Source organism: Manis javanica, chromosome 3 (assembly GCF_040802235.1).
Source record: "Manis javanica isolate MJ-LG chromosome 3, MJ_LKY, whole genome shotgun sequence".
Taxonomy (NCBI): domain Eukaryota; kingdom Metazoa; phylum Chordata; class Mammalia; order Pholidota; family Manidae; genus Manis; species Manis javanica.
The window spans coordinates 60,805,859-60,832,548 of record NC_133158.1 but is presented as its reverse complement, the minus strand read 5'-3'; the positions used below and the strand labels follow the sequence as shown (position 1 = coordinate 60,832,548).

At 41.5% G+C, this 26,690-nt stretch overlaps 1 protein-coding gene and 2 pseudogenes across 1 annotated transcript in view; 1 reads left to right on the top strand and 2 right to left on the bottom strand.

Annotated features, from left to right (window-relative positions):
* Positions 1-385: 385 nt before the first annotated feature.
* On the top strand, positions 386-17,395 carry LOC118971475 (uncharacterized; annotated as a pseudogene).
* Positions 17,396-20,396: 3,001 nt separating this feature from the next.
* LOC140848584 (U4 spliceosomal RNA) lies at positions 20,397-20,478 on the bottom strand (annotated as a pseudogene).
* Positions 20,479-20,758: 280 nt separating this feature from the next.
* The window catches only part of FSTL1 (follistatin like 1), a 49,894-nt gene continuing 43,962 nt past the window's right edge, over positions 20,759-26,690 (bottom strand). The window contains exons 10-11 of the mRNA XM_037013155.2: positions 26,401-26,477; positions 20,759-23,500 (exon numbers count right to left, since the gene is read on the bottom strand). Coding sequence (XP_036869050.2) covers positions 23,456-23,500; positions 26,401-26,477 — 122 coding nt within the window. The 3' untranslated portion in view covers positions 20,759-23,455. The remainder of the gene's footprint in view (positions 23,501-26,400; positions 26,478-26,690) is intronic.

Sequence of the window (26,690 nt, the reverse complement as noted above, 5' to 3'; positions counted from 1 at the left end):
TGGCAATATCCAGAAGGGACAACAGCTTGGGAAGGTGTCACTGACCCTTCAAATATCATCTCAGGGCTGACTCTGATCCAGATGAATTCAGATGTGACTCACCTAGAGCCAGTAAATGTACTAGAAACAGAGTTCTAGGTTCATATTGCAAATCAAACAAATCTGCATAGGATCAGCCTGAGTGAACTTGACCCAGTGGGCATTCCACATAGAATGGCAGGGTGTTGGGAACCTCTGCTAAGGGTGCATCTGGTGGGCCTAAACTCTGGAAGTGCCTGTGGGGACCTTCCTCAGACCCAGCAAGAGGAGGCTGGGTTATGCCGGCCACACTCTTTCTTGGCTGAAGCAAATTTTCTGCCTTTTCTGTTTGTTTGTTTCTTACAGAATGTCTTTTCCTTTGGTGACTATCAACATACTCCTATTTGTTCACAATGAAGGTGAGTCACTTTTCAAAAAACCTTTGTGGGTATTTCTGAAACAGCTTTGGGGATAGTGAGGAAAATAGTGATTTGGAGATTTTTGAAAAGCCAAGCAAATGATTTAATCTCTCTGAACCTCTGTTCATTTGTTAGATGGGAATAACAACACTGCATTTGTTTCATAAGAAATGGTGACGAACAGATGGAAAAATATAATAGACACAAACTGTAAAGCATTATTGTTTATTCTATTTTTGTTTTTTTAATGTGCAAAGCCTCCCCACTGCTACTCCCAATTTGGTTTGTCCATTTTGGCCACATCTAGATAACTAACTTATTCACACTTTAATTTGAACTGCCTCAACCCCAGAAAGTCTAAACAGTGCCTTCTCCACTTCCAGTAACTCTGATAAATGCCAGTTTAGAGTATAGTATCACAGAATATTTGAAATCAGGTCTATCCTCGAAAACCTGGAAGGTACTCAACACAGGGTTTATGTAACTTTTTGTATTCAGTTCTTCAACGTATTGAGATGAATAGTATATAGATGTGGGAAATGTTAATACAGTTCAGCTAGCCAAAAGGATATATGCAAAAGTTTCTTTAAAAAAACCAAACACATGTATCCCCAACCTGCAATATAACTGCTTACAAAGTGACCAAATACATTTATAGCTCCCAGGCATATGCCATCTCTCAGCAGTTCTGCCAGTCCCTTAAAAGTGACAACAACTTGAAGTCACCCTCAAGCTCAGAGATCTACTCAGGAGTTAGTGCAAGGCCTGGACCACCCAGGTTACAGTTACTGGCTCTTTCCTTTTGTTGGTTGGATACTGTGTGTGTGTGTGTGTGTGTGTGTGTGTGTGTGTGTGTGTGCATGTGTGAGCATGTTTAGCGAGAGAAGTAAGGCCAAGTGAGATGGTAATCCACTCATACTCAAGAACACTCCAACCAAATAAATTAAAGAAATGCATGTGTGTGTAGGTCAGGAGAAAGGTATGTTACTATTATTATATCTAACACTTTATAGCACTATTGACAGCCTACTGCTACATGTGAGGTGCTATAGTAGTGTTGTTGGGCACCTATGTCTGGGGAGGTCTCTCTCTGTGCTCTAGGTGAAACCTCAACCTGCATGAGGGAGGGTTCTTGACTCTGATGGAGAAAGAATTCACCAGCTGGTTGGAGGAGTATAGATAAGGAAGGAATTCATTGAAGTGAGAGTAGCAGTGGATGGCAACAGCCATGCAGGCAGCAGAGAGCAAGAGAGACCAGAGGGAGGAAAGAAAAGTTCATTGAACTCCTACTCAGCACAGGGCCAGTCCTTTGCCAACTTCTGGAGCCAGGGTCACCTGGAAACAAAGTCCCTACCACCAGGATTTGGGGGAGCCACAGAGCATTGGGTGGAGTGAGATTAAGTTCTGAAAATTTGCCAAAGGCAAAGAAAGGACATTTTGGAGCAGGCTACTAAAGAGCGTGATTGTACAGCTGCAGTCCTGTCTGAGCCACCCAGGCAGTGGAAATTTGCAAGCCCAAATCAGAGGTCTCAGTAGCCCTTCCCTACTTGTCTGAAGTAGAACAGAGTTCTCGAGAAGACTTGTTCTTAAGTCTAGAATATTGAATTAAATAGCAAAATAACAACGACACTTACGCTGGGAAAAAGAGTGTCTTTATTAACCTCCCAAAAGACTTGGAAGAGTTAAGAGACAAAATGCAATAAGTTGAACAGTGAGAAGAATTTATTTAAGGTGAAGTACACAATCAAAGAAAGGGGAGTACAGTCAACCTCAGAGATGAGGTGTGTTTAAGGGTTTATGTAGCGTTTGGAGTTTTATAGGGCCTTTTGGGTAGGGGTCAGCATAAGGCATGGTGTATACACGTGATTCATAATTCCTCTGAAGTTTTGTCTCAAGAACAGGGTTATTTAGGTGGCTGTGTTGACCCAGATCTCAGCATTCTTTATCCACATGGGTTCTGTCTCTTATCCTGGTTACCAAGTTACTTTTTTACTAAAGCACTGGAAGAAGAGGGAGAACAACATATAGATTAAGTTAAAGAACAAACTGGGTCTTTTTCACAGGCTAAGCAGATTTTACAATGGCATGACTTTTATCCCATTTCCCTGCCCAGGGAAGTCTATCTTAGTAGTATCTTTCTACAATTTTCAAAGTGTTTTGCTACATTATTAACATTTTGCTGAGCTTTTCCTTGGCTTCTTGGGCCTTGCAAAGTAAAGACACAATGGTCTAGAAATAATATAGATTGAAATAGACAAAAGAGTTATTCAGCTTCGAGCAGGACTATCTGCAGACACATCAGTCAGAAGCTGGCTTTTATATCATCAGTAGATAATGTTTCATGATTCATTGGCTAGAGCCTTTGGATCCCTGAGTCTGATGCCCTTTCTCTTGGGGCCAGAAAGGGTATAGCTGTAGCATGGCCTCCTGGGTATAACCTGAGAAGCTAAAATTAAAGACTCCTCATGAGTAAGCTACATATTCTTATGAGAGCAATCTGGAAGAGGGGCAGCTTACTAAAGGATCTGCCCATCTGGTCCACTCCTTCTGTCCCTCTGAAAAATGACTGAGCCATGCCATATAAAAACAGTCCCAAGGTATTTCACCACAAGTCTGGGGCTGGTGTTCTTATTCTGATTATACATAAGGAAATTGTAACTTAGAGGGATTAAGTGACTCCCCTGTTGCCAAATGACTAGTAAGGGGGATTTAGAATTAGAACTTGGATTTAGAAACCATCAGACTAGGATGTTTTTATAACTATAATCCACTGCTTCTTGATTATAACCACATCAGACAAATAACAATTTAAGCAAGAGAGTACTTACTATTCTTATATGAAAATTCATTCTTCTGAAGGCTATTCAAGTTGTTTTTCCCTCCTCCTTCTTTCCATCCTCATTTGTTTTCCTGTGTATTCATTCAGTCATTTATTTAATTAGTCATTGATTCATTCATCAAACTTAGAATGAATGCCTACTGTTGGAAGAAGGAACATGGTTCAGGTGGAGGGAGGGCTCTGGAGCCACACTGCCTGGGTGTGAATCACAGCTCTATTGCTCACTAGCTATGAGTCCCTGAGCAACTTACTACACCTCACTTTGCCTTGGTTTTCTCAAAAGTAAATTGGGGATTATAATAATAGTACCTACCTCCATGTTAGTTTGCAGATTAAATGAATTAATTCAGGAAAAGCTCTTAGAATATGTCAAGCACATTGCAAACACTTAATAAATGTTCTTCAGAGAAACAGAACAAACAAAATCTATATAAAGATGTCATGTGATTTTGGAGGTGAGAAGTCCCAAAATCTGCAGTGGACAAGCTGGACACCCAGGAAAGTGATAGTATATGTCCAGTCCGAGTCTGAAGCCTCAAGACAAAAGAAAAACCTCTGGTTCAGTTTGAGTCTGAAGGCCAGAAAAGACAGAAGTCTCAGCTTAAACAGAGAGGCCAGAGGAGTTCCCTGTTAATCAAGGGAGGGTCAGCGTTTTGTTCTACTCAGGCCTTCAACTGGTGGGATGAGGCCCATGCACATTACAGAAGGCTATCAGCTTTACTCAGTCTACTGATTCAAGTGTTAATCTCATCCAGAAAAACCTTCACAGACAAGTCCAGAATAATGTTTGATCAAATGTCTGGGCACCTGTGACTCAGTACAGTTAACACAAAAAATTAACCATCATACCTGACTGTCTTACTGTGTCAAGTCCTGTGCTCAGCACTGGTGAAACAGGACAGTTAAGATATGGTGTCTGCCCACTGTGGATAGCCCAGGTCCCAACCCCTCCAATCTGCCGCTGCTGGAGTGAGCAGATTGCATCTGCCATTCACCTGAAATGCCCCCTGCTGGATGGCTCTCCAGCTACTCTTCGCTGGGCTGAAGATGTAAACCTGGGGGGAAAATAAATTCCCAGCCGAGGGCAAATTAGCTTTGAAGCAAAAATCAGTCAAAGGGAGAAATAAAGTGGCAGAAACTCGTTTATTGCTTACAAGCAGCCATCCAGTTCTGCTCACCCATGTCCCTAGGGACCCAATGCAGAAAAGGGACCCCACCAAACCTCTCCAGTCCAGATATACCCTCACTCCCCCAACCCTTGCAATCACCTATTGATATAGAGATGGACTACTTCTCTCCACCTCTTGGAAACACCTACTGATACAGAGATGCACTAAGGCCAGGCGAGAGATTCTGGAAATATTGCAGTTTTACCCACAGAAGGCTTGGAAGCTTCCTTGCCTACTAACTTCACCATTTGGCTTTTCCCTTAGTGCTTCACTTATTTTTTCTTTGATTTCATTTCAGCTCATTATGTCCATGAACTGGCCAGCTCCTCCTCCTTTCTGGTGCTTGTTACCCACACAGTGTCTCTAGCAGAAGAAAGGATTGCCTTCCTACTGGCGTCCCTACTTTCAGAATGCTTCAGTTTCATTATTCTGTCTTCCTCAATTTGGGAATTTAATTAGTCTTATAGGCTTGAAAATTTGGTAACTGTGTCCTGACAGGTTCTTTTTAAATTCTGAGAGGTCCTGTTTCCTTCTGTAGTGCTACAAGTACCTTACTTTGTGACCCTGACCAAATTTGCTTCCTGGATTTCAGTTTTGTCTTTTAGAAGCAGAGACATTTGACAGATGAATTCTGACTTGGAAGCCTAATTTATAAAATAAATTAGAGAGGGATTGTTCTGATTGAAGTGGCAAGGGAGTGGAGGTCTCACTGATTTGGTCTTGCCCTGGCTGTCAATGGCAAACTCCTGGGTGGGCATTGCTGATCATAATTTGAAAAGGTTGAATCAGATGATCTCTAAGCTGTCTTCCAGCTCTAACATATCAGGATTCTAGTCCATCTCATGTTTCTATGAATAGTACACTGTGCATGGCTATATTCCCCACAGGCTGACAGCTCCATCTATGGCTAACTTCCCAAACTGGTAGGTATTTCTGGCCAGGCAGGAGGAGTTCCATATTACTCAAGAGAGGAGTAGCCTTTTTGTTCCCTTCTGGCCCTCAACTGATTGGATGAGGGCCATCCACATAATAGAGGGCAATCAGCTTTACTTACTGATTCAAATGTTAATCTCATCCCAAAACATCTTCATATGTACTGATTTACTGAAAATTTGTTTCTTCCTTTCTGATATGTCTTCCTGGATTGCTGAGACTAAAGAGTAAAAAACTACATGTCAGAGATTCCTTTTGCAGTTTGGGTTCTGGGAATGACATAAGCTCTGCCAATCAGACACATTTGCTCAAGGATTAAACTGGCAATTGAGTAAGTGGGGAGAAAGTCGAGACACTTTTTGTATTGCCAGTGTTTTTCTAGCAGATCTATTTTGACTCTGGAGCCAGTACCTGCAATGATGACTTCCTGATTTACCAGTTTCCTAATATTGGCAGAGGCTTCAGCTTTAGATAGATAATGTGAACAGCAGCTCTGCTGGTAGACCAACTCTGCATCTTCGAGCTTCACATAATTTGGGGAAGGACAGAATGCAGACATTCCAACTCACATTCTGTGATCTTTGAGTTCATTCCTCCAGCCTTCCAATGATTTTGTAAATTTCTAATTCCCTATACTAAGTTTCTTCCTACTTGAAGTAGCTGGAGTGATTTCTTTTATCTGTTATTAAACCCTACCTGATACAGTGTTCACCGATCTTTATGAGTACTTCACTAACTTGATTTCTTCTTAAACATTTTCAGTGTCAGAAGAACTATGGGTCCATCCTTTCACTGATGTTACCCTGCCTTGCCATTTCTTCTTTGCAGAAGGCACAGAAAATCTTGAGTTTTCTTGGGAAAGAGAAGACATCAAAGAGGAATATTGAGGTAGATGTTGACAGAGAATTTTACCAATTTTTCAGGCGCTATGATTTTTTTCAAATTTTCTCAAAGCTGGTTTACCAGTTTCACAATAACAGAGCAATTAGAGGATCAAAATTCCTTGTATGAGGTAAGAGTCTTGTTGGACTGGGCTGAAATTTCTGAGGGGACTCTATCACTTTTATTAAGAAATGTGGATTTCAAGGATAAAGCTATCTACATGTGTGCAGCCGTCACAGCAAATGGAAGAGGCGAGAGTACAATTAAGCTAATAGTAGACGGTAAGTGAATTTATTGGATGAACTTAGTTTCAAGCTCTGTCTCTGTTCAAGGGATAAAGTATAACTTTCCTCTTTTAGTGTTCTTTTTCTCTTCTACTCAAATTATTGTAGGTTCTTTTCATTCCCATTATGGTAATTGAAATACCATTTCATCTTAGCTAAAAATATTGCTCTGAACCAAGTTGCTGTATCTGCACCTGCCTACATCATTCATTCATTCAAACAAGCAAACAAAAAAAGAAAAGAAAAAACAAAAACAAAAACATTTGCCTTATCCCAAACTCACCAAACAAATGGTAACACTCAAAAACCAAAGTGTTACATAATATTCCTACATGAAAACTCTGAGACAGCGTGTGTGGTTTAGTGAGAAGAGCCGTGTATGAGGAGTCAGGAGGCCCAAGGTCCAATTCTGGGTGGCTCTGGACAACTCATTCAACTTATCTAGGCTTCATTTCTCACTATTATGATGTCGAGTTGGACTGGACCAGTGGGTCTCCACATGCCCCAGGGCTCCTCACCCTTCTCAGAATTACCTGGAGAGTCATCTTCTCCCTACCAGAGGTCTCACGGGGAGGAGGGAAGCATGAGAGAATTCCTCCAAGGTAGAAGTTGATAGAGATGGGAAGGTGGTGGTGAGAATTATTTGTCATCTTCTATGATTCTCAACAGGGTGTTTGAGGTCAATGAAGAGTCTGAAATGAAACCCCCAAAGAGATGAAGATTCCAAAAATAAATGTAGCAGTAGTAGGTGAGACCTGGAGAGCAGGAGCATATGTATATTCTGATTTTCTCTCACTGTGCCTGTGTTGGGGAGAGAGGTCAGTTTGGAGATACAGGGAAGTCAGAGTACAAGGTGAGGAAGGAATTTATTGAAGGGAGAGTGTCAGGGAATGACAGATTAGAATAGTAAAGGAAGCTCATTGAATTGCTTGCTACTTAGCATGGTGCACATCCCCTGCTAACTCCTTAAGCCAGTGTCACCTGACATCAGTGTCTACTTGGATTTGCATGGCATGGGAACTAAATCCCTACCACTCAGGATTTGGGGCAGCTGCAGAGCACTGGATGGAGCAAGATTATGTCCTGCGAACTTCTTAGAGACAAAGAAAGGAGACTTTCAGGCAGGCTACTAAAGAGCATGACAATAAACTGCAGTTCTGACTGGGGCACCCAGGTGATGGTAATTTGCAAGCCCAGATCTGAGCTCTAAGCAGCCCCCCCTTACTTATCTGAAATAGGACAGAGGGAGTGATGGTTTGAGCTTAAATTCAAAGAATTAGAATGACAAAGAAAAGTAAGAAAGACACTTATCACCGGAAAAACACAGAGGCAAAACTTTATAAGTTGAGCAGTGAAAAGTTTATTTGAAGCAAAAAGGTGCACACTCAGAGAAAGGGGAGTGTGGGCTACCTCAAAGATGTGCTGAAAGATTGGGAAAAGGCTATGCACTTAGAAAGCATGGGTGACCTCAGAGAGAGGTGCACCCCTGAGGTTTAGGGTCTAGGGCTTTACAGGCAGTTGAAGATTTTCAGGAATGCTACAAAGGGCCAGGTGCAAACTGGCCAAATTGTCCCAGAATATTCATCTTTGTTAAGACGTTAAGTTTCTTCTTTTTTTTTAACTTAACACAAGAAATGTAGTGCTTTGATTCCTTTTCAGGATATCAGCTTCTGTCTGGAAGCATATCAATCAAGACTGTCTGTCCTGCCTCCAAAGTGGGCTGAGCCACTGTCCGTTTGATTAAAATGCAATCTTACCTTTAAGATTGAATTCTTTCTGAATAAGCTGGGCCTTTTAGCAGGTGCTAAAGTAAATCTTACAATGGTATGTTCTGACTGATACAGCAAAAACATTGGCTATGCTGAGATACTTTTCTTTATCTGGGGAGTATTCAAATATTCTGGGTCAAGTTGCTCCTGGCCTTCTGAGGTTTTTATTTTTAACTGGTTAACTCTTTGAGTCCTTTCTAGTGGGCTTTACTGGCCTTATTCTCTTTCCACCCCACTGCATCAAAATTTTAACTACAGTGAATCTTAAGAAATGTTAATGTAAAAACTCAGGGCAAGATTTCTGCTAGCTTGATTCTATTGGGGCTGCAATTAAAAAAGAACTGATTGTTTTGCTATTTTTTCCAACCAGACTCTGAAATGCCCCAGGTGCAGTTTGATAGGATTGATGATGAGGATATGGCCATATACCTTACACCCAATGTGACCTGGCTGGGCCGGGCAGAGGGACCTGAGCAACCACAGTACTGTGGAGGTCTTGGAGGAGCAAATGAGTGGCTTCTACAGTGTGTTTTCCGTCCTGAGATACCCTGTCAAGTTAAATGAGAAATACGTCTGCCAAATAACAGAGACAGATGTGAACAACCAGCCCTTCAGAATCATCGGCAAGTACCTGAGTAAGTCAGTGAAAGCAGGGTGTATGAGCCACAAAGGAGTCATCACTCATCAATATTTACTGCATACCAAATGTATTAGGCATCCTGGGCATGTTGGAGATTTAAAGAAACATCAAGAACATAAGCTTGCAGCCTATGGCAAGGGAAGGTTGTGAGGTAGACTCTCTTCGGGTTTAAAAAGACCATACCTCAGGAGTTGACCGCTCTCACCCCAGACCCATGAGGCTCTTACTGTCCAAGAGGCTTCTGTTCCTCTGCAACTTCATGATGTGACAGGCTGAATGGTCATAGCTGCTCTTTGTCAATCAGCCTCTTACCACATGCCCAGAACTTTACATATGTCATTTTAAGTCCTTGCTTCAAATCTGCAAGGTAATTGTTATTGCTGTCCCTGTCCTATGTGAGAAAACTGAGAAGTTAAATAATTTAACTAGGGACTTGGCTAATAAGCACAAGAGTTAGGATACTAACACATTCTTTCTGAGTCCAAATCTCTCATACTTCATTTTCTTATACCACGCAGCATTTCTATATCTAAAGCTATAGACTCTGGAATAGATCTAAATCATGTAAGTCTGGGGAAGGGGAGCCCCTCTGTGATGAGTAATGAGGATAGAAAAGAAGTCATGCTCCATCCATGAATCTTGGACAGCCTTTATGTTGCCATTAACTGTGATGTTAGGATGCAGATTCTGTGGAACCCTTCAGTGCCTTGAGAGGATATTTGACAGATATTTTTTGTGTCTGTTTTTAATTATTTCTAAGCTGTCCCCATATTCCTTAAGGAAGGATCCAAGGATTTGAAAGCATGTAAGAAAAAAGCATATAAGCATATGAGAAAAGGAACATATGTTTATTGAACAGATACTGTGTGTCAGAGTGGACCTAGGTAATTTTACAACCACTTTTAACCCCACAGTGATTTGTGAGGTAGATACTTATTTATCTTGGTATATACATAGGGTTGGAATTGCTAGATCATATGGAGATTACTTTTTAACGTTCTAAGGTTAGACTTTTATATTTTGAGGCATTTCCAGACTGTTTTAAGAGGAACAGGTTCATATAGTGAAAGACCAACTAATTTGAACCTTTTCCTAAAAAGAAAAGTAAACGATTATTTTACTTTGGCCTTAAATATTTAAAGGGCATTTATAAAATAGATGCTGATTTGCTAACCATGAGGTTTCTGGAGAAGATAATAAAATGGAATAATCATAAATTCAAACATGAAGATTTCAAAATAAAGTTTAGACGTTTTCAGAAGTGAAGTAGGTTGCTGAAGAAGGGTTTTGAATCTCTAGCCAGGCGTGTAGCTGTGTGTGTGTTATATAGGTATAATAAAAGCAGTAGTAAATACTTGAACAGAGAGCTCTTACATGGCTTCAGTTGCTGTTCTAAAGCTTTCATATATTTATTTATTTAAACCTCATGGTAACCATGTGAAGTAAGTAATGTTATTACCTGTATATAAATTAGAAAATAAAAATAGAAGATGCAAAGTTAAATTTGAATTTCAGATAAACAACAAGTATTGCCTCATATGTATTCCCCCTAATTACTTGTTATTTATCTGAATAAATTTAACAAGGTGTTCTGTATTCAATCTGGCATTTAATAGATGGGGGAGCTAAAGTGCAGAGATGGCAAGAGCATTCAAACCTCACTGGGAGAACAGAAAGAAGAAACTAACGAACAGCCACTCTCATGCTCTGCACTTGTCTGTAGAAGAGTAGGGGCCAGAATCAGGGACAGGTTTGCAGGCCCTTTCCTCTCCTATTGTGCTGTCTTTAGGAAGCTAGCTGGAGTCATTCACCTAATGATTCAGCAAATAATGTAGAATGCTCAGTTGGTGCCAGACATTGGCACTGTACCATGAAGACAAACAAGATAGACATAGATCCTGCCCACTGCGAATGGGTGCAGAAGACACAGCTCAAACCAGAGAACACTGCAGGGAGAGGACAGCTATGATGGAGAGAGCTGGGGCAGCAGGAGCGTGCCTCCTCTCCTGGCTGAAGAGGCTAGCATTGGGTAGCATTATGGTCTCCAAGCCGTGCCCCCAGACCAGCAACATTGGCACCACCTGGGAGCTTTTTGGGACTGCAAGTTTTCAGGCCCACCTAAGACTTACTGAATCAAAAACTCTGGGAATAGGCCAGATTAAAATTAAAAATTTGTGTTTTAACAAGGCCTCCATGTGATTTTGACCCACTCTCAAGAATCACTGGTGCAGGGCATCAGCCTTCAGGGTGAAGACACCCAGACATCTCTGGCCTATCCCTGCCTGTGGGATGGGGTGCCATCTGCTCAAAGCCCTGAGCAGCCAGTGAGCAAAGCAGAGCTCCCAGCCCATTGCCCCATTCCTGTAAAACAAGGCTAGCTACTCAGAGATGTAAGCATCCTGTTTTGAGTTGTCCTTTCCTTGAAAGGAATTAGAAGAGGTGTTACTCATTCCCCAGACTATTAAGCCTTACCCATACATTCATGAGTATTTAGCCGTCTTTGACCATTATGGCGGGCTACAGACTCTCTTTTGGGACGGTAAGATATGTTATTAATGAGCTGACTTCAAGGAAATGCCTGTTTTATACCCACCAAAGTTTCAACACCTAAAAAAAGTCCTGGGAATGCCAAGATCCCTGTATTTTACTTTTCTTCATCTCCTTTCATGGATGTATTTGTATAAGACCCTTTGGGATCTGGCATCTGCCTATTTTTCCAGCATCATATCTCACTGTTTTTCAACACACAGCTATTGCTCATTGCTCTAAGCTTACCAACTACTTGTGGTTTCTCGATTGTGTTTCTTTTTTCATTCTGCCAGGTCTGTGTAGAGACTCTGCCTGTGGATTGCCACATGGACTCCTGCTCATCCTTCAAGATTTGACTCCGACTCTGACCCTTCTTAACTTTGCTACTTTCATTTCCATTTGTTCAATATTTCATTCATTCATTCAAATATTTGTTTCACTACGACTCTGTGAGATACTCTTTGAAGCGTGGGAGATGCAGCAGTGAACAAAACAAATCCCTTCCCTCCTGGAGCTTACATGCTAGAGTGGGGCAAAATAGGCAGTAAGCAAGCAGATCATTAAAATATAAAATATGTCACTGTATGAGTCCATTTATGTGAAATACCCAAACAGGCAAAAATAATTATGCTGTTTGAAGTCAGGATAATGGTTACTCTTGGAGTATGAAATGGGGTTAGTGGCTGGAAAAGCGTGAGGAGAATCTGGGGTACTGGTAATACTCTTTCGATCTGGGTGCTGGTTACATGGTTATATTCAGTTAGTGAAAATTAATTGAGCTGACACTTGCATGCCCTTTTCTATATATACTTTATATTTCAACATAAAGTAAATATATGTGTGGAATATCAAATGGTGAAGAGTCACATAGAGAAAAATAAAGCAGGGAAGGCAGATTGGAAGGAAGGGAGTATGGGGTAGAGGGAGGAGAGCTGCAATTTTAAATAGGCTGTCCAGAGAAAGCCTTAATGAAAGGTTGTTTTAACAAAGATGTATGGGAAGTGAGGCAGCCAGGCCTTGAGGTGGGTGGATTTGAGGAAGAGCAAAGGAGGCCAGTGGCTGGAATGCGGAGAATGCATGGGAGTGTAAGCAGCAGTATCAGAAAGATAACAGGATTAGGCGGTGCTTTGCGGCCATTGTAAGGGTTTCCACTTTTGCTCATACTATGGCAAGAGATGGAAAGCTTTTGGAGAGTTTTGAACAGAGGAGTAGAATGATCTGACTTCTGTTTTGAAAGTATTTTTTGGCTACTTTTGAGAAAAGACCCAGATAGGGCGAACACGGGAGCAGAGTGACCAGTTGGGAGATTGTTATAATAATCCAGGTAAGAGAAGACGATGACTTTATCCAAAGTGGTAGTGGTGGAAGTAGTGAGAAAGGAGTGGATTATGTATATATTTTTGAAAGTGGAGCAGATAAGATTTGCTGACAGAATAGGTGGCAGGTGTGAGGGAAAGAGGAGGAGATGATGACTAAGCTTTCTGCCCTGAGCAACTGGAAGAGAGGCATCACCATTTATTCTAATCAGGGAGTCTGGAATTTGCTGTGTAATGTATGAAGTTAGAGAAGTCCATTTCAGACATTTGAGAAGCAATGTTGAGTAGGTGGTGGCATATAAAATTGGAGTTTAAGAAAGACGTCCAGGTTTGAAACATTAAACTAAGAGTCATCAACCTATAGGTGTTATTTTAAATTATAAGACTAGAGGGGCTCACAAAGGAAGGATCATAGATGGAGAAACTAGGAAAGTGTTATGAGCTGGAAGCCAAATGAAGAGAATGTTTTGGGGAGGAAGTAGTGAGGACCTGTGTCAAAAGCTGCTGACAGATAAAGTAAAATCAGGACTGAGAATAAATAATTTGAGAGAAGGAACATGGGCAACTTTGGGGGACTGAGAATAACATAGGTAACAAAGAGAACAGTTTGATTTAAAGGTGAACAACAGAGAAATGTGTATTAATGAAAAGTTATTCTTTCTCATTTTTCTTTTTCTTTTTTTAGATGGCAGAAACAATGTATTAATATGTTGAGGGAGTGAGAATAGTTGATGCTGATGAGGGGAAAGAATTACTTAGTAATGTCTCTCAGTAGGCAGAGGGGATGGGGTCTAAGGCACGGGTAGAAGGGCTTGCCTTAAGTAGGATTATGTGAAAGAGGGTAATGCAGAGTATGTGGGCACAGATGCGTAGAGTGGTAGTGGGAGCTTGTGGGAATTCTCTTCAGCTTGCTTCTAATTTTCTTAGTGAAATAGGAGGCAAATTATCAGCTGAGTGTGAGGTGGGTATGGTAGTGTGCATTGTTTGAGGAGAAATAATGAAGTAGTCATCTAGGAGAGTAGGAGAGAATAACAAGAAACATTAACAGGCTTCCAGGCATTAATAATGGCACTTTTGAGGTTCATGATTGTAAATTCAAAGTGAGGGCACCCAGCATGGGCTGTGTGTTTTTCTCCAGTCACATACAGTTGCTTGTGTGTAGACACAGAATGGGAGGAGGATTGGGTTAATCAGATGTTGGGTTTTTGCCATACAAGTATGACAAAGTCAAATAGATGTGTGCTAGAAAATGATGATAATAATCAATCATGGATCTGAGTGGGTTAGAAGGGGCAGGATGTGAAGCAGGGGAAAGGAAAATGAAAATGTCATAGGATCATTGGTTTTAGGTCCAATGGCAGCCAAAGAATTTTTAGTTGGGTACTAGAGGTATGAGCTGGAAGGATAGAAGGTGATGGATGGAGAATTTCAATGCTTGAAATTGAGATAATGGAATAGTTGTGGTTATTGCTAATGAAAAAATCTAAGTTCTAACCATGGGGAGGGTGTCTAAGATAAAATGGAAAACAATATCCTTGGAGGGAAAAAGGCTGAGGTCCAAAGGAGTTCAGTGGATGGATCATATATGAGATAGTGACACCAAGAATTATGCAGCAGCAATGTTGGATAGCTTGACAAAGCCAGCACCTAAAATCAAGGAATGGTAGTTTTTACAGTAGAAAACTGTAACATGAATGGGTTACAAATGGAAAAGTTTAATGGGATATTTTAAGCTAGAAGTATGTAGAGAGGAGAGGAGAATGATCTGGAAGCCATAGTGAAACGCAAGCAATTCACTTACCCCAAGTACATGAAGGATGTGGGAAAGAGAACCAGTTGCTTGAAAGGGCTATTGAGGAAGGAGCGTCCTCAGAGAGGAGCGGGATTTGAGTTAGAGTTAGAAGGTGAGAGAAATGTTCACAGAAGCTGAGAACAGAAAGGGTTTGCTGATGGTTGATAGCAAGTTCTAGAGGGTGCAGTAGAGCATTTTGTAAGTTGGGAATGGGTAGGAAATAGGGTCAGAAAAGGGAAGGCTCAGAAGCACATGGGGTTTTGATTCGATGGGAAGGATACACTGAGGGCATCGGGCTCTTGGGGGTGGTAAGGAGCAGCAGGAAGAAGCCATGATGAGATCAGACATGGTGCTCTAAAGACAGACCCTGGTGGCAAAGCTGTGAACTGTGGGGGAAAGAGGGTGAGGGTGTTGTCAGGAGCACAGAGTTCCGAGGTCCCTCTTCACTCTCTGGGATGGAGGCATGGAGGCCAGGGTGGAGCTGACTTAACTAGAGCACATGAGCTCTGGGACTCCCTTTTGATTCTTGTGGGTGATGGTGTGGAAGCTGGAGAAAGAGAAGCAATAGCCATGAACAGTCACTCAGGTTGTGCATATTACAACTCATGGGTGCTCCATTTACACGGACTTTAATGTGACCAGCAGCCCTGGAGGACTGCAATGTGATTGTGCTGGAAAAGCACAGTCTCCTTTGCACCTCAAACACATTGTATTTGCAAACTGATGTCGCTGCTGAAAGTCATAATTTATCTTGTCATAAGACTATTAATCCCTAACAGGCAGGAACCCTGTTCACCTTTCTCTCTTTTCTGGCTCCTGACACATACTGGGCCTTTAGAATAGGTGCTGCTGGCTCTCAGCTCGCAAGTCTTACCATCATGGCCCCAGAGGCGCAGAATGACTTGGAGCCTTGAAAGGGAAACACACAGCCTCTGTTCCCCATTGGACGCACCAGGAGCACCCCCCATCGTTCTCCCACTATGGGCTTGCAAGCTGGCGAGCCAATTTGGCACTTGTTCCTCGGCCTGGGACAAGTTCCTTTGAGACCATACCAGTGGGATTTTCTGACTGACCATATCCTTTCCTCTTACATGTGTCTCAGCACCACAGACCTAACAAACATGGTAGAGCTTGTCCAAGGCCCATGGCCTATTGTGCTTCTGCTTCCCTCCTCTCTCTGAAAGTTGGTAGGAAACATCCTGTTCATTTCCCTTTTCTCTTTTTATTTCTCTAATCGTTCCCAAAAGAACACTGTCAAATCAATGAACGAGTAAATCCATATTCTACTTTACATGAAGGAGAGCCGCTAATGGGGGATGAGAGTTATCTGAAAGCTACTGCTCTTAGCAGGAACAGAGAGAATTCATTTTTCACAACTGTCCTTTCCTCTGTGACTTTCAGAAACACATGGTAGCTGAATGCAGGGTTTGCTGCTAATACAACACGCCAGCTTACTGTGTTTCTTTCTTTTTTACAGGGAGAAAGTATCCTCATACACATGACTACTATTAAGAGATGTGAGTGACACCTGCCTGAGGACCAAGCTGTCTTGCCTTCAGCCATCAGAACTCCTGATTTTCTCTTGTGGATGATGTTCTTTCTGTCCTAGGCACCTATTTGTCCTCAACAGAAGAAAAGTAAAGAGGTAAGAGGTCCAGCATGTCAGCTGTTGACAGAAATTATAGGATCTCTTCTATTTTCTTTCTTTTAGGTCTGTATGTTGAAGTCTTGTTTCTTTATCTCTAAATTTTGTTTTATTTATAAGATTTGCTTTTATTTGACCTTAAACCTTTCCCATGTTAAATTCCCTGAATAAAATTTAAAAATCTTAACTGCAAAGTGAAAGATTATCAAAAGCCTGATGAACCATCTACTTTGTATTATTTCATTACTGTGGTGCTTCAGTGACAATTTGCTGAGTTCAGGGCAGGACAGATTTTCTCTACGCTGGATTTTTTGGCTTTTAGTAGTGATGTTACATGGGCACTTTGCTGAAACAAAGGAGAACCTGAAAAAGAGCTTTCTTCCTGAAGCTGATTATAGATGGGAATTATTCTATTTGTAAAAGCGTTCTCTGTGCATTACTGAGCAAAGGCTATGGAAATCTTGTAAAGTCAGAAATATAAGACTAATTCTTGAACTTTTTCTGTTTGCCCAATTAACTTCAGAGGCTTCTATTCTTAAACCCCACCTTCCAAATCTCTCTTGTCTCTGTGCTTTTTATACAGGTTCTCCTGTCTTCCTTTAGGAGAGACAAGGTGCAGTATCTTTCCCGGGCCTTGTAGGAAACAAGCTTAGGTTATGGTAGAGAGGAGGAAAGGGCATATAAGAGAAAAGATAGAAAATTTTCCAGAAACCAGAGATTTTAATTGGCTCAAAACCCAAGTTTTTGAATCACTGGATTCAGGTGATGAAATTCTTTCAATGGAGAGAGGACATTTGTCTGCTTTTAAAACCTCAACATAGACTGTCCCAGGAAGAAGGCACACTGGGGAGCTTGGTGCAATCGTACAGGGTTGACATCTGCATTCCTAAGGTCAGTTCTCACTAGGCCAAACCTTTGAGGTGTGTACTGGGAGACCTGCACTAGAAGACTGACATCTGGATGTATCATCTTGGGGTATCATATTTCAGGGAACTTAAGAGACCTGGCCTGAACTGAATGAACTTATCTACTTGAAAGAAACCAAAGTAAGAGGACATGCAGATAGGTATTAGAACTAAACCAAGAGACTTATGAATTATTTATATGAGCTCAATAATTACATAATAGAGAACAGCGATTAGGAATTAATGGTTGATGTGATGATTTTTAAAATAAAGGGAAGCATTATGGCATGGTAAAATGAACATAAGAGGGACCCAGGTTTGAATCCTTACTCTGTTCCTTGCTAGATGTGTGGTCTTAGACAAGTTCCTTAAACTTTATGAACTGTATGTTCTTTATCTGTGAAGTATCTTTTTCACAGGGTCACTGTGAGAATTAGAGGAATGTACAATAGGTGAAAATAATTGGTAATAATGACACTTGACACTTACATAACACTTTCTATGTGCCAGAGACTTTTTGAAAAAAAATTATATACATTTGCTCATTGAATCTTCAAAAAAAGAAAAGAAAAAAAGGATGAGGTAAATACTATTATTATGTCCTTTTAAAGAGGAAACTGAGACACTGAGAGGTTAAATAACTTGCAGAAGTATAGAGGGCACAGGCAGAGACAGGATTTAAACCCAGGAAGCCTGGCTGTTAACATTACAACATATAGTTGCTCAGTAAGGTATTAACTACAGTAAGAATGATGTAACGATACAGGTCCGTTAGAAAGAAGTTGAAACCTAAGACTAGTAATGACTGACATGTATGAAAGACAAAGAATATGTGAGAATATGAATATTACTGGGTCCCAGCTTTATCTATGGAGCCTCGTGGAAGAATTATGGAGCAAACATTTTGTTTTCAGTTGTTACTGTTTCTTGGAAAATGACAACTTCTACTAACTTGTGTAATTTAAAACTAAGCTGGAATCTGTGAGAATAAAATCCCTTTCTTTTTGAAGGTAAAGATTTCCTTTCAAACATGTTTCATCCTCTTGACAGTTTTATACAGGTTTCCTGGTTAAATATTTTATTCTTATTCATTAACTATCTTGTCTCTTCCTTTCCTGATAATACCTTCTTTTTAGAAGCCTCTTTCTTACTGAACCACAGCAGGTCAGGTATGACCTGTACATTCCAGGGATAATCGTCAGGGGGCATTTCCTGTTCCTCTCTCCTCAATTCATTTTAACCCATTTTCCAGCCAGTTGTGTTGCTCCAACACATACATGCATGCATACATGCATGTACAACACCCATACATGCATGGTGGTTCCTTCTCAGTTTTAACCTCTCAATAGAACCCACAATTTCATTTCCCATCTCAGTTCTTTACATCATGTGCTCTCATACATGAATCTAACCTGCTGTGCCATTTTTCTAATCATGTATACTCTTTGTTAATGATGTCATGAGGAAGGAGAAATACATAGTTTCTCAAAAGGGTTCTCTTTATCATGGACCCTCCCAACTCAACTTTTCTTTTTTTTACTTGATACATTCTCCCTAGGCCATCTTGTCTACACAAAGTTGTACTGTCTCTATACTGTCTAATCCCAGATCTTTATTTCCAGTCCAGATCTTTACCAGTATGTTCCTATACAACCAATCACAAGATGTCTCCATTTGGATATCTTAAGGCAACTCAGATTCAATCTATGTAAAACCAAATTCATCATCTCCCATTCCCTCCTTCCTCCCTTCCCCAGCCAAGTGGCCTCTCCTGCTGTCTTACCAATCTCAGGAAATGGCATGACTATCTACCAGGTTGTCCAAGCTGCCACCTTGGAGACTTCTCATAGGCAGTTCTATAGCCCACCCCCATCAATGCTACCTTAACCTTCTGTTAACCTCCACTGCCATCATCTTCATTCAAATCACCTTTTTCACCTCATTCCTGAAATGGCCTTCTAACCAATCTACTACTGCTAGGTCTTGTCACCCTCATGATAAAGGGCTAATAACAATATATGAAGAGCTATTACAAACCAACATGAGAAAAGCCAATAACCAACAGAAAAATGAGCAATGGGAAGGAAAAAAAGGGACAAGAACCAGTAATTCATGGAAAGATGCTCAATCTCACAAAAGGAATAAAATAAATAAAAAATAAAACAACAAATTACCATTTTTCCTCTACTAGAGGCCCAAAAGTTTGAAGACACACTGATTGCAAAAATGTAGGGAAACAGACATGCTCAGTTTAAGTAATTCTGGAGCAGAATTACTGAAGACCCTCTCAATCAGGCAATAGCATGATGCTTCTATCATGAAACAGCCCTTGGCAGTAGCCCAGGCCTTACTTTTTTTTTGTCCCTCCAGGACTCTGAGGGAATCTTAGTTCTACTTATTCATATTCTTTACCTTTCCTCCTTCCCCTTATTTCAGACATTAATTCAAGAGGACCAATGAAAATCGACATAAGTGCTCCCAAACTAAAGCTAATCAACCAATTTGTAGTAATTTGCACAACTCATGACATTACATTTTGATTATAGGAAACTTATCTTCTGAATTATGCTTCTCTCAGGCTATTTTCATTTGTTTTTACTTCCTGAACATATACATACTGCAAGAGAAAGAAAAGTGCTCCCGAAGCATGGTAGAAGAAAGGCCAGCCAGTATTTAAAAGTGGTTGTAGGCAAGGTACCTTTCAAATTGGGTTGAAGATTCCCTTCTGAGAATGAAAACTTGGAGAATCAAACTGATTAAAAAGATTAGGAATCTGTAGCAATAACACGACTGGAGGTTGCCTTTTAATATTTGATTAGGTTTGGGTAAAATGTCAAATTCAATCCAGGTGACTTGGCTATTATTTTAGAGAAGCAAGACTTCTACGATGTGACTAAAAGTTTAAACCTCATAACCCTTAAGAGCTCTTCTGTCAGATAGAATTAGTGGAGGTGAGGAGTGCATATCTCCAAGAATCACTAGGGAAGATGGAAAGCAGGCATTGGTCATGTCTCCCCAGGTGGAGCAGAACAGAGAGGGTCTTACTCAGCCAATGTTCAGTCCACTTGGAAATGTTATCCAGTTTACATGTGTATCAGGTAAGACATTAAGGTTATCCAACCAGATGCTGGCATGTTCCCTGTATCACCTTCCCAAGCTTTCTTGACTTTTCATACAGGTTTACATGCAGCCAGCTGCCTGTTGCCATTCCAGTCTCGTAAGACTCAGAGGACCTTTAGCTGTCATGTATTTTTTTTTTTTTTTTTTTTTTTTTCAATTAGCAATAATCGCGCCTCGGATAAACCTCATTGGCTACGATACTGCCACTGCGCAAAGCTAGCTGTCATGTATTTTAACCTCTTCCCAACTCAGGAATGCTCCCTGACTCCTCATCAATTCCTACTCCAGATTCACCATCCATGACTTTTTGAAATAAACCAGCCCTATCAACCCCTGGGTAACCATTCCCTCCCAGCCGCAGGTCCCCGATTTTATTAGGAGAAACCTTTCAAGCCTTTTTTAAGGCTCCTGAAAGCCAACCACTTTCATGGGGTAAATGGTTATTACTGTTCTCATAACTTTATTTGGCCCTAACTTGGGGGAAGGAAACCAATACAATTATTTTAATTTCTTTATTTATCAATAGTATCCCCTCCCCAAAAAATCAGGAGTTACAAAAACAAGTTAAATGCCATATAGAAGCCTACTAAATACAAACACATTTCACAAACACATGGGCAACGGAAACACTTTCAAACTGCTTCTAAAAATTTGACTATTTAAAAACATAAGTATAAAGAAAGACATTCAGACTGGTCCACATGGGCTTATTAGCAGGTGGAGGAGCCCTGCTTTCCAAATACAGTGATGGAGTCCAGAGTCATGGCATGTGATTATGTTTCCATGGACACTGAATCTTAACATGTTGTAACATGTTTACAAAACCATATACACACAGAGAAAGCCCAAGAAAGTTTACAGTCTATGCCCTGTGCTTTTAGAAAGCTGGAAGAACTGAACCTGATTTTTTTGCTCCATGCAAAGCTCTATGCAAGACTCAAACTAGGCTATTTAGCAGCTTTCCATAAATGGTCATCAGATCATATGATTCTTGGGTGAACAACAGTGTCCCTATTTCCGGGGTTGGGGCAGGGGTCGGGGGATGGTGGAGAGAATGCAGATTTACTCTGGGGAGTTCAGTGTTGGAGGGGAAGGTAGTCCTGGATGGCAATCACTGTCCTAAGTCTAAGTTGTGAGGAGACCTTCTGGCTTCTTGCTTTATGAGACTGACGCACTGCCCACTGCACCAAGAGGGCCCCTAGCTTCTTGCTTTAAACAAACTGGTACTCCTGCCGTCCCTTCCACAGCATCCAAGGGCTGGAAAACTTGACCAAGGCATGCTGCTGCAAGTTCTCCAAGGCGCTGGAATGCAGAGGAGCATTTCAGATTGCATAAGTGGGCTTTCAAGAGAGCTTTTAAGTGGGATACATAAAAAACAGAACTCTCAACAACGTGGAAGGTGCTCCTTTGAAAGGAGACAAACTTGTTTAGAAGGAATTCCATTTTCAGCACAACTTTCTCAGAGTTGCCTGTGCAGAACAGTACACATTATTTCCCTCTGGTCTGTAGAGTTGCCTTCTGAAAAGATCTTCTGTCAAGTTTTTAATCTTTGTTACTCCAAATGCATCTAAAACATGGTACTGAGAGGGGTTAACAATCACAGAGGTCAAAAGACGGGAACGACTGACTTATCCACAGTCGCAGTTATAAGATTCAATTTCCATATCCCCCTGCTCTTGAAATGTATAAGCTTCTTTTGGCCTACCTCTAAAGGGAAAGCTATTTCTATTTCCAACAAGGCTAGAGATGAAATGCAGAAGTGAAGACAAAGTGGTGTGTGTTTCTTTTCCACTCTTCTCAGGCAGGCTTTACCCGAGAGGGCTCTACATCACAGTATAACCTGTGGGGCCATTCAGCCTAAGGTCAAATTTGGTCTCTTATTGTGGCTGTCTGACTCTTTCTTGGTATAACAACAAGGTTTCACTTATCCTAAGAAGAAGGAAAATCATGGGAACCTGTCACCTTCTGGACCAATTACCAGAAACACAAAACTTGTAATTTGTCAAATCAAAAGGGTAATGTATTCCTACCAACTCACTGAGGAAACTGAGGCCCAGAAATAGAAGAGACAGGGCCAAAGTCACTCTCCTAGTCAGTGGTGGATCAGTGAGCACACTGACAGGCTGGGATGTCTAACCCTTGCTTCTATGCTAGTCTCCATCTTGGTATACTGCTTGGCCTGAACTAATCAGAATAAACAAAAACAAATTAGCTTTTTGGATCTTGAAAGCTTTGTATGGAGATGTTTCTTCTTCCCCTGGCTTCTGAGACACCCACTGCTCCCCTGGCCAACTGTTGGTTCACTGGGAGCCAGGGGGCAAATTCCAGGCTGCATCTTGTGTGTGGCAGGGTTAGGGGGAGTCTGGGTTACAGCAATCCCTGCCCCAGGAAGAACCCCAAATCCTCCCACCTCTGAAATGGGAGCACTACTGAAAAATAATTATCAAAGCTTAATTTCTAGTCAAGAAGATACTACACAACAACAATAACATAATGATAATAATCAAAGAATGAAGTCAACTTGCCAAAAAAGTTTTACAGAAAAATAGCACCTTTGGTAAAAAGTATTTTAAAAATTTGGTTAGGTCTCCAAGGGCCTCAAAGGATACAAGTACCTGCATCATTTGGGTGTACCCTCCCAGAAACTCCAAGACTGGGGGACACTGGGTGGCTAGCAGGATGGCTGTGTGTCTAGAGGCAGCCATTGGCTGGGGTCATGAGGAGAAGCACAGATGCCGGACGTCTGCCGTGCTGATGGCAACAGAAGGGCCAGATGCAGAACACGTTCTCCACTGAGCTTCCAAGCTGCTTGTCAAGGGACAGCCTGCTAAGTTCTCTCTGGCCTTGAGTGTACTCCCTGCAGCTTGGTCATCTCTGCGGCAGGCTCAGAAGTAGTTCAGATCTTGGTCTGCTCCCCTCCCAACCCTGATGCAGTTTCCTTACTTGCTTCCAGCCCCGGAGTACCATTTATACCGTTTCAAAGCTGTCTTAGAAATGAAGGCGATGGCCCTTCACCTCCAAACCAGCCACCCCCATTTCCTTTACTGCAAAACAAATAGACAAAATAAAACTCATTGGTATATAAGCAAATACTGGTGATTTGGCAATTGCAGCAGACACTTGCATATACTGGACTCAGCGCAGAAGTGGAAGAGAAGGGCCGGGCTTGGGACCCGGTTCCTGGACGCCTCCTCCTTAGATCTCTTTGATGTTCACTCTTTTGGTCTTTTCAACTGTTTGCTTTGAGAAGCAAAAGAAAATAAGCATTATGAAATATTAAAAAACCATAGGCATTTATCTAGCCCTCAAGACTTTGTACAGCATTGACAGACACATGCGATGCTAAATTTTAGTTGTTTACCTGTCTGTCTCTTACATAGTTGAGAACAACTTGAGGGCAAGGACCATGTCTTATTTGTGACACGGTCATGTACGGGTTGTCACTGAATTAAGACCTGACCCCACGTGAAATCCTAAGAAACAACTAGGCCAGACATTATTAGGCCCATATTAAAGATGATGATGAGGATTCTGCATGCAAGCAGCACAGGATGTTCTGAATGCAAGTCCAGGAATGTGCTAAGGGCAACACTCTAAAGGCAGACTGCACAAGCGTGAACCCTGGCCGCGGTACTTTCCAGAGGTCCTCGACATATTATGAAACCTCTGTGCCTCAATGTCTTTAACTACAAAATGAGGGTAATAAAGTAGCCCTCTTAACAACAGTGGCTCATTTCTCCAAAGAAGCCATTCTTACAGCCAACAAGCACATGAGAAGATGCTTAACAGTGTTAGGCATTAGGGAAATGCCAGTCAAAACTACATGAGATGCTGCTTCACACCTACCAAGATGGCTAAAATGAAAAATAATGGACCACGACAAATGGTGGCGAGTTTGTGGGAAAAGTGGAACACTCCCAGTGAGCATGTAAAACGGGGCAGCTCCATTGGGTCCTCCCATGATTAAACACAGAATTGCCATTCGACCCAGCAATTCCACTCCTAGGTATTACACGCAAAAGAACTGAAAACATGTCCACACAAAAACATGTATAAAAATGTTCATAGCACCATTATTCATCATAGCCAAAAGTTGAAAATGACCTAAATACCCATTGACTGATAAATGGATACACAAAATGTGATGTCATCCATACCATGGAATGTTATTTAGCCATAAAAAGGAATCAAGTACTGCTTTGTGCTACAAGGGTAAGTAAGCCGTGAAAACATCATGCTAAATGAAAGAAATCAGACAGAAAATGCCATGTATTAATAAGATTTCATTTATATGTGTTCAGAATAGGAGACTCTATAGTTAGAAAGTAAATTAGAAAGTAGGTCAGGGGCTGATGGAGGAGAAAAGATAAGACTTTTAATGCTCTGGGGTTTCTTTCAGGGATGATGAAAATATTCTGGATTAGTGTTGATGACTGACAATCTTGTGAATATACAAAAAAAACTGGGCTGTATACTTTAAAAGGGTACATTTTATCCCAATAAAAATATTAAATAGGAAATAAAATCGATAGTAGACATCATTGGTGCCCCACCCACAGCCCCGCCTTTCACATCTCAGTGCACCAGCATATGGCTCCTCACCGCCAGCACCTGCATCTCCTCGCCAGAGGCTGTCTCTGGTTACTGGAGCCTGCTCTGCTCACACATGCTGGCAGGCCACAAATGCCAGGGAATTCATGTCTGCTAGTGGCAGCCCTCAGCCAATGGCTGGTAAGAGTTGGTTAGCTTGGCTGGTTAGCCAATGGCTGGTATGACCTCAGCTCCTTGCCCCCTCAGGCACGGTAACTCTAAACAGAGTTCCACAGTGGGACTAAGCCCCACCTGTCCACAGAGCTGACTTGCCTGGACACACACTCATTACTGTTTCCTTCCCTTCCTGGGCTCGCTTTCCAACTCCCCTTCTGGTGTTTCCTGGCATTAACTCCCAAATAAACTATACGTGTGTCTTTGCCTTAATGTCTGCTTCTCAGGCAATTCACATAAAACAGAGACACTTAAAAATCGTGGCTATAATAACTCAGTCCCCACTGTCCACTCTAATCACCTCTCCACCCTAGATGAAAGGAATACCTACTTTCTTTTCTGTGGTTTTACTCATCTGGAGACTGCTGAAATACAGATAAACAAAAGAGCAGGAGTTTCCGGTTTTGTTTAAAAAACTGAAATGAAGCTCCTGTATTTTCTGTGACAATAATGACAAAATACATATAAAAAATCTAAAAGTATGAGCAATTATTATTATCTTTGAGCAATTATTATTAACTTTTTATTTTCAAGTCAAATATTTCATCTCAATAATCTAGCAGTTCCTGTGACTACTTTATTCCTTAAAAATGTGTGTCAGAGAGAAGGCTTGTATCCATCACCAGACCCAGTCTATGGTCATGTGATCTGAGGTGCAATATCCTTCGCACGGTAAAAAAATGCAAAGACAGAACCAGCAGCCCTGCATATCCAGGCCCTTAGGAAAACAGGTCAGTGGATCACTATTATGCTAAGAGCCTTTTCCCCAAGAAGACCTTTGATTTAATAACATACGTTGAACGGAACTAATGACTGAATAGAATTCTTATTTATTATCTTTTCAACTCTCTAGGAAGTAGAACCCCTAAGTTCCCTGATTGTTAATCCCAGGCTATTTTCTAGCCAGCTTGGCATTTAACTTAAATCTTTATCTGCTGTAGTCCAGATTTCACTAATTTCATTCTTAATGAGACCCAATATATGCCAGGTCCTGTGCTAAAGGCAGGGACATGATGGTGAGCAAACCCAAGAGCCTGCCTTCAAGGAGCTCCATCTTCAGATCCGGGCACCATTGTGACAGGACAAAGAAACACTTCTTTAGACCATACCATACTCACTTGCAAACCCCTTTGCAAACCACCGCCTTGCAGAGCCCAGCAGATGCAATTTACAAAATTATACCTGCATCTGCTGGGCCCTGCAAGGGCTCCATCAGGGAACTGTCTGTATCATGGTTTCATACCACAGGTGCATCATTCAGGACTTACGTACTGAAAAGCATGGCTCCTGGGTCACCTGGGATGAGGTGGTGTCTGAGTGGTGGGAGGGCCTGCTGGCAGTAGCGATACCTGGACGAGCATGGACGTGCAACTCACCTGGTGCTTCTGGAGCTCCTGGACGTATCTGGTCATCTCCTCCTCTGTCTGGCTCTGGGTCTCCTTCTGATTCTTTCCTGCATGAAGAATCAAGGCTCAGAGTAGTGGTTGCTGAGGAAAGCCAGTTAGGGATCTCACCAATATTCACCTTTAAGGCTCTCATATCTCCCACTTAACCTATAGAAGGAGAGGTTATTGTGTCTCCTAGTGTCTCCTTCAACCATTCCAGCATATCCATGCCAGGAACTGGCCCCATAGAAAAAGCAATGGAAAAAATCTGGATCCTGACT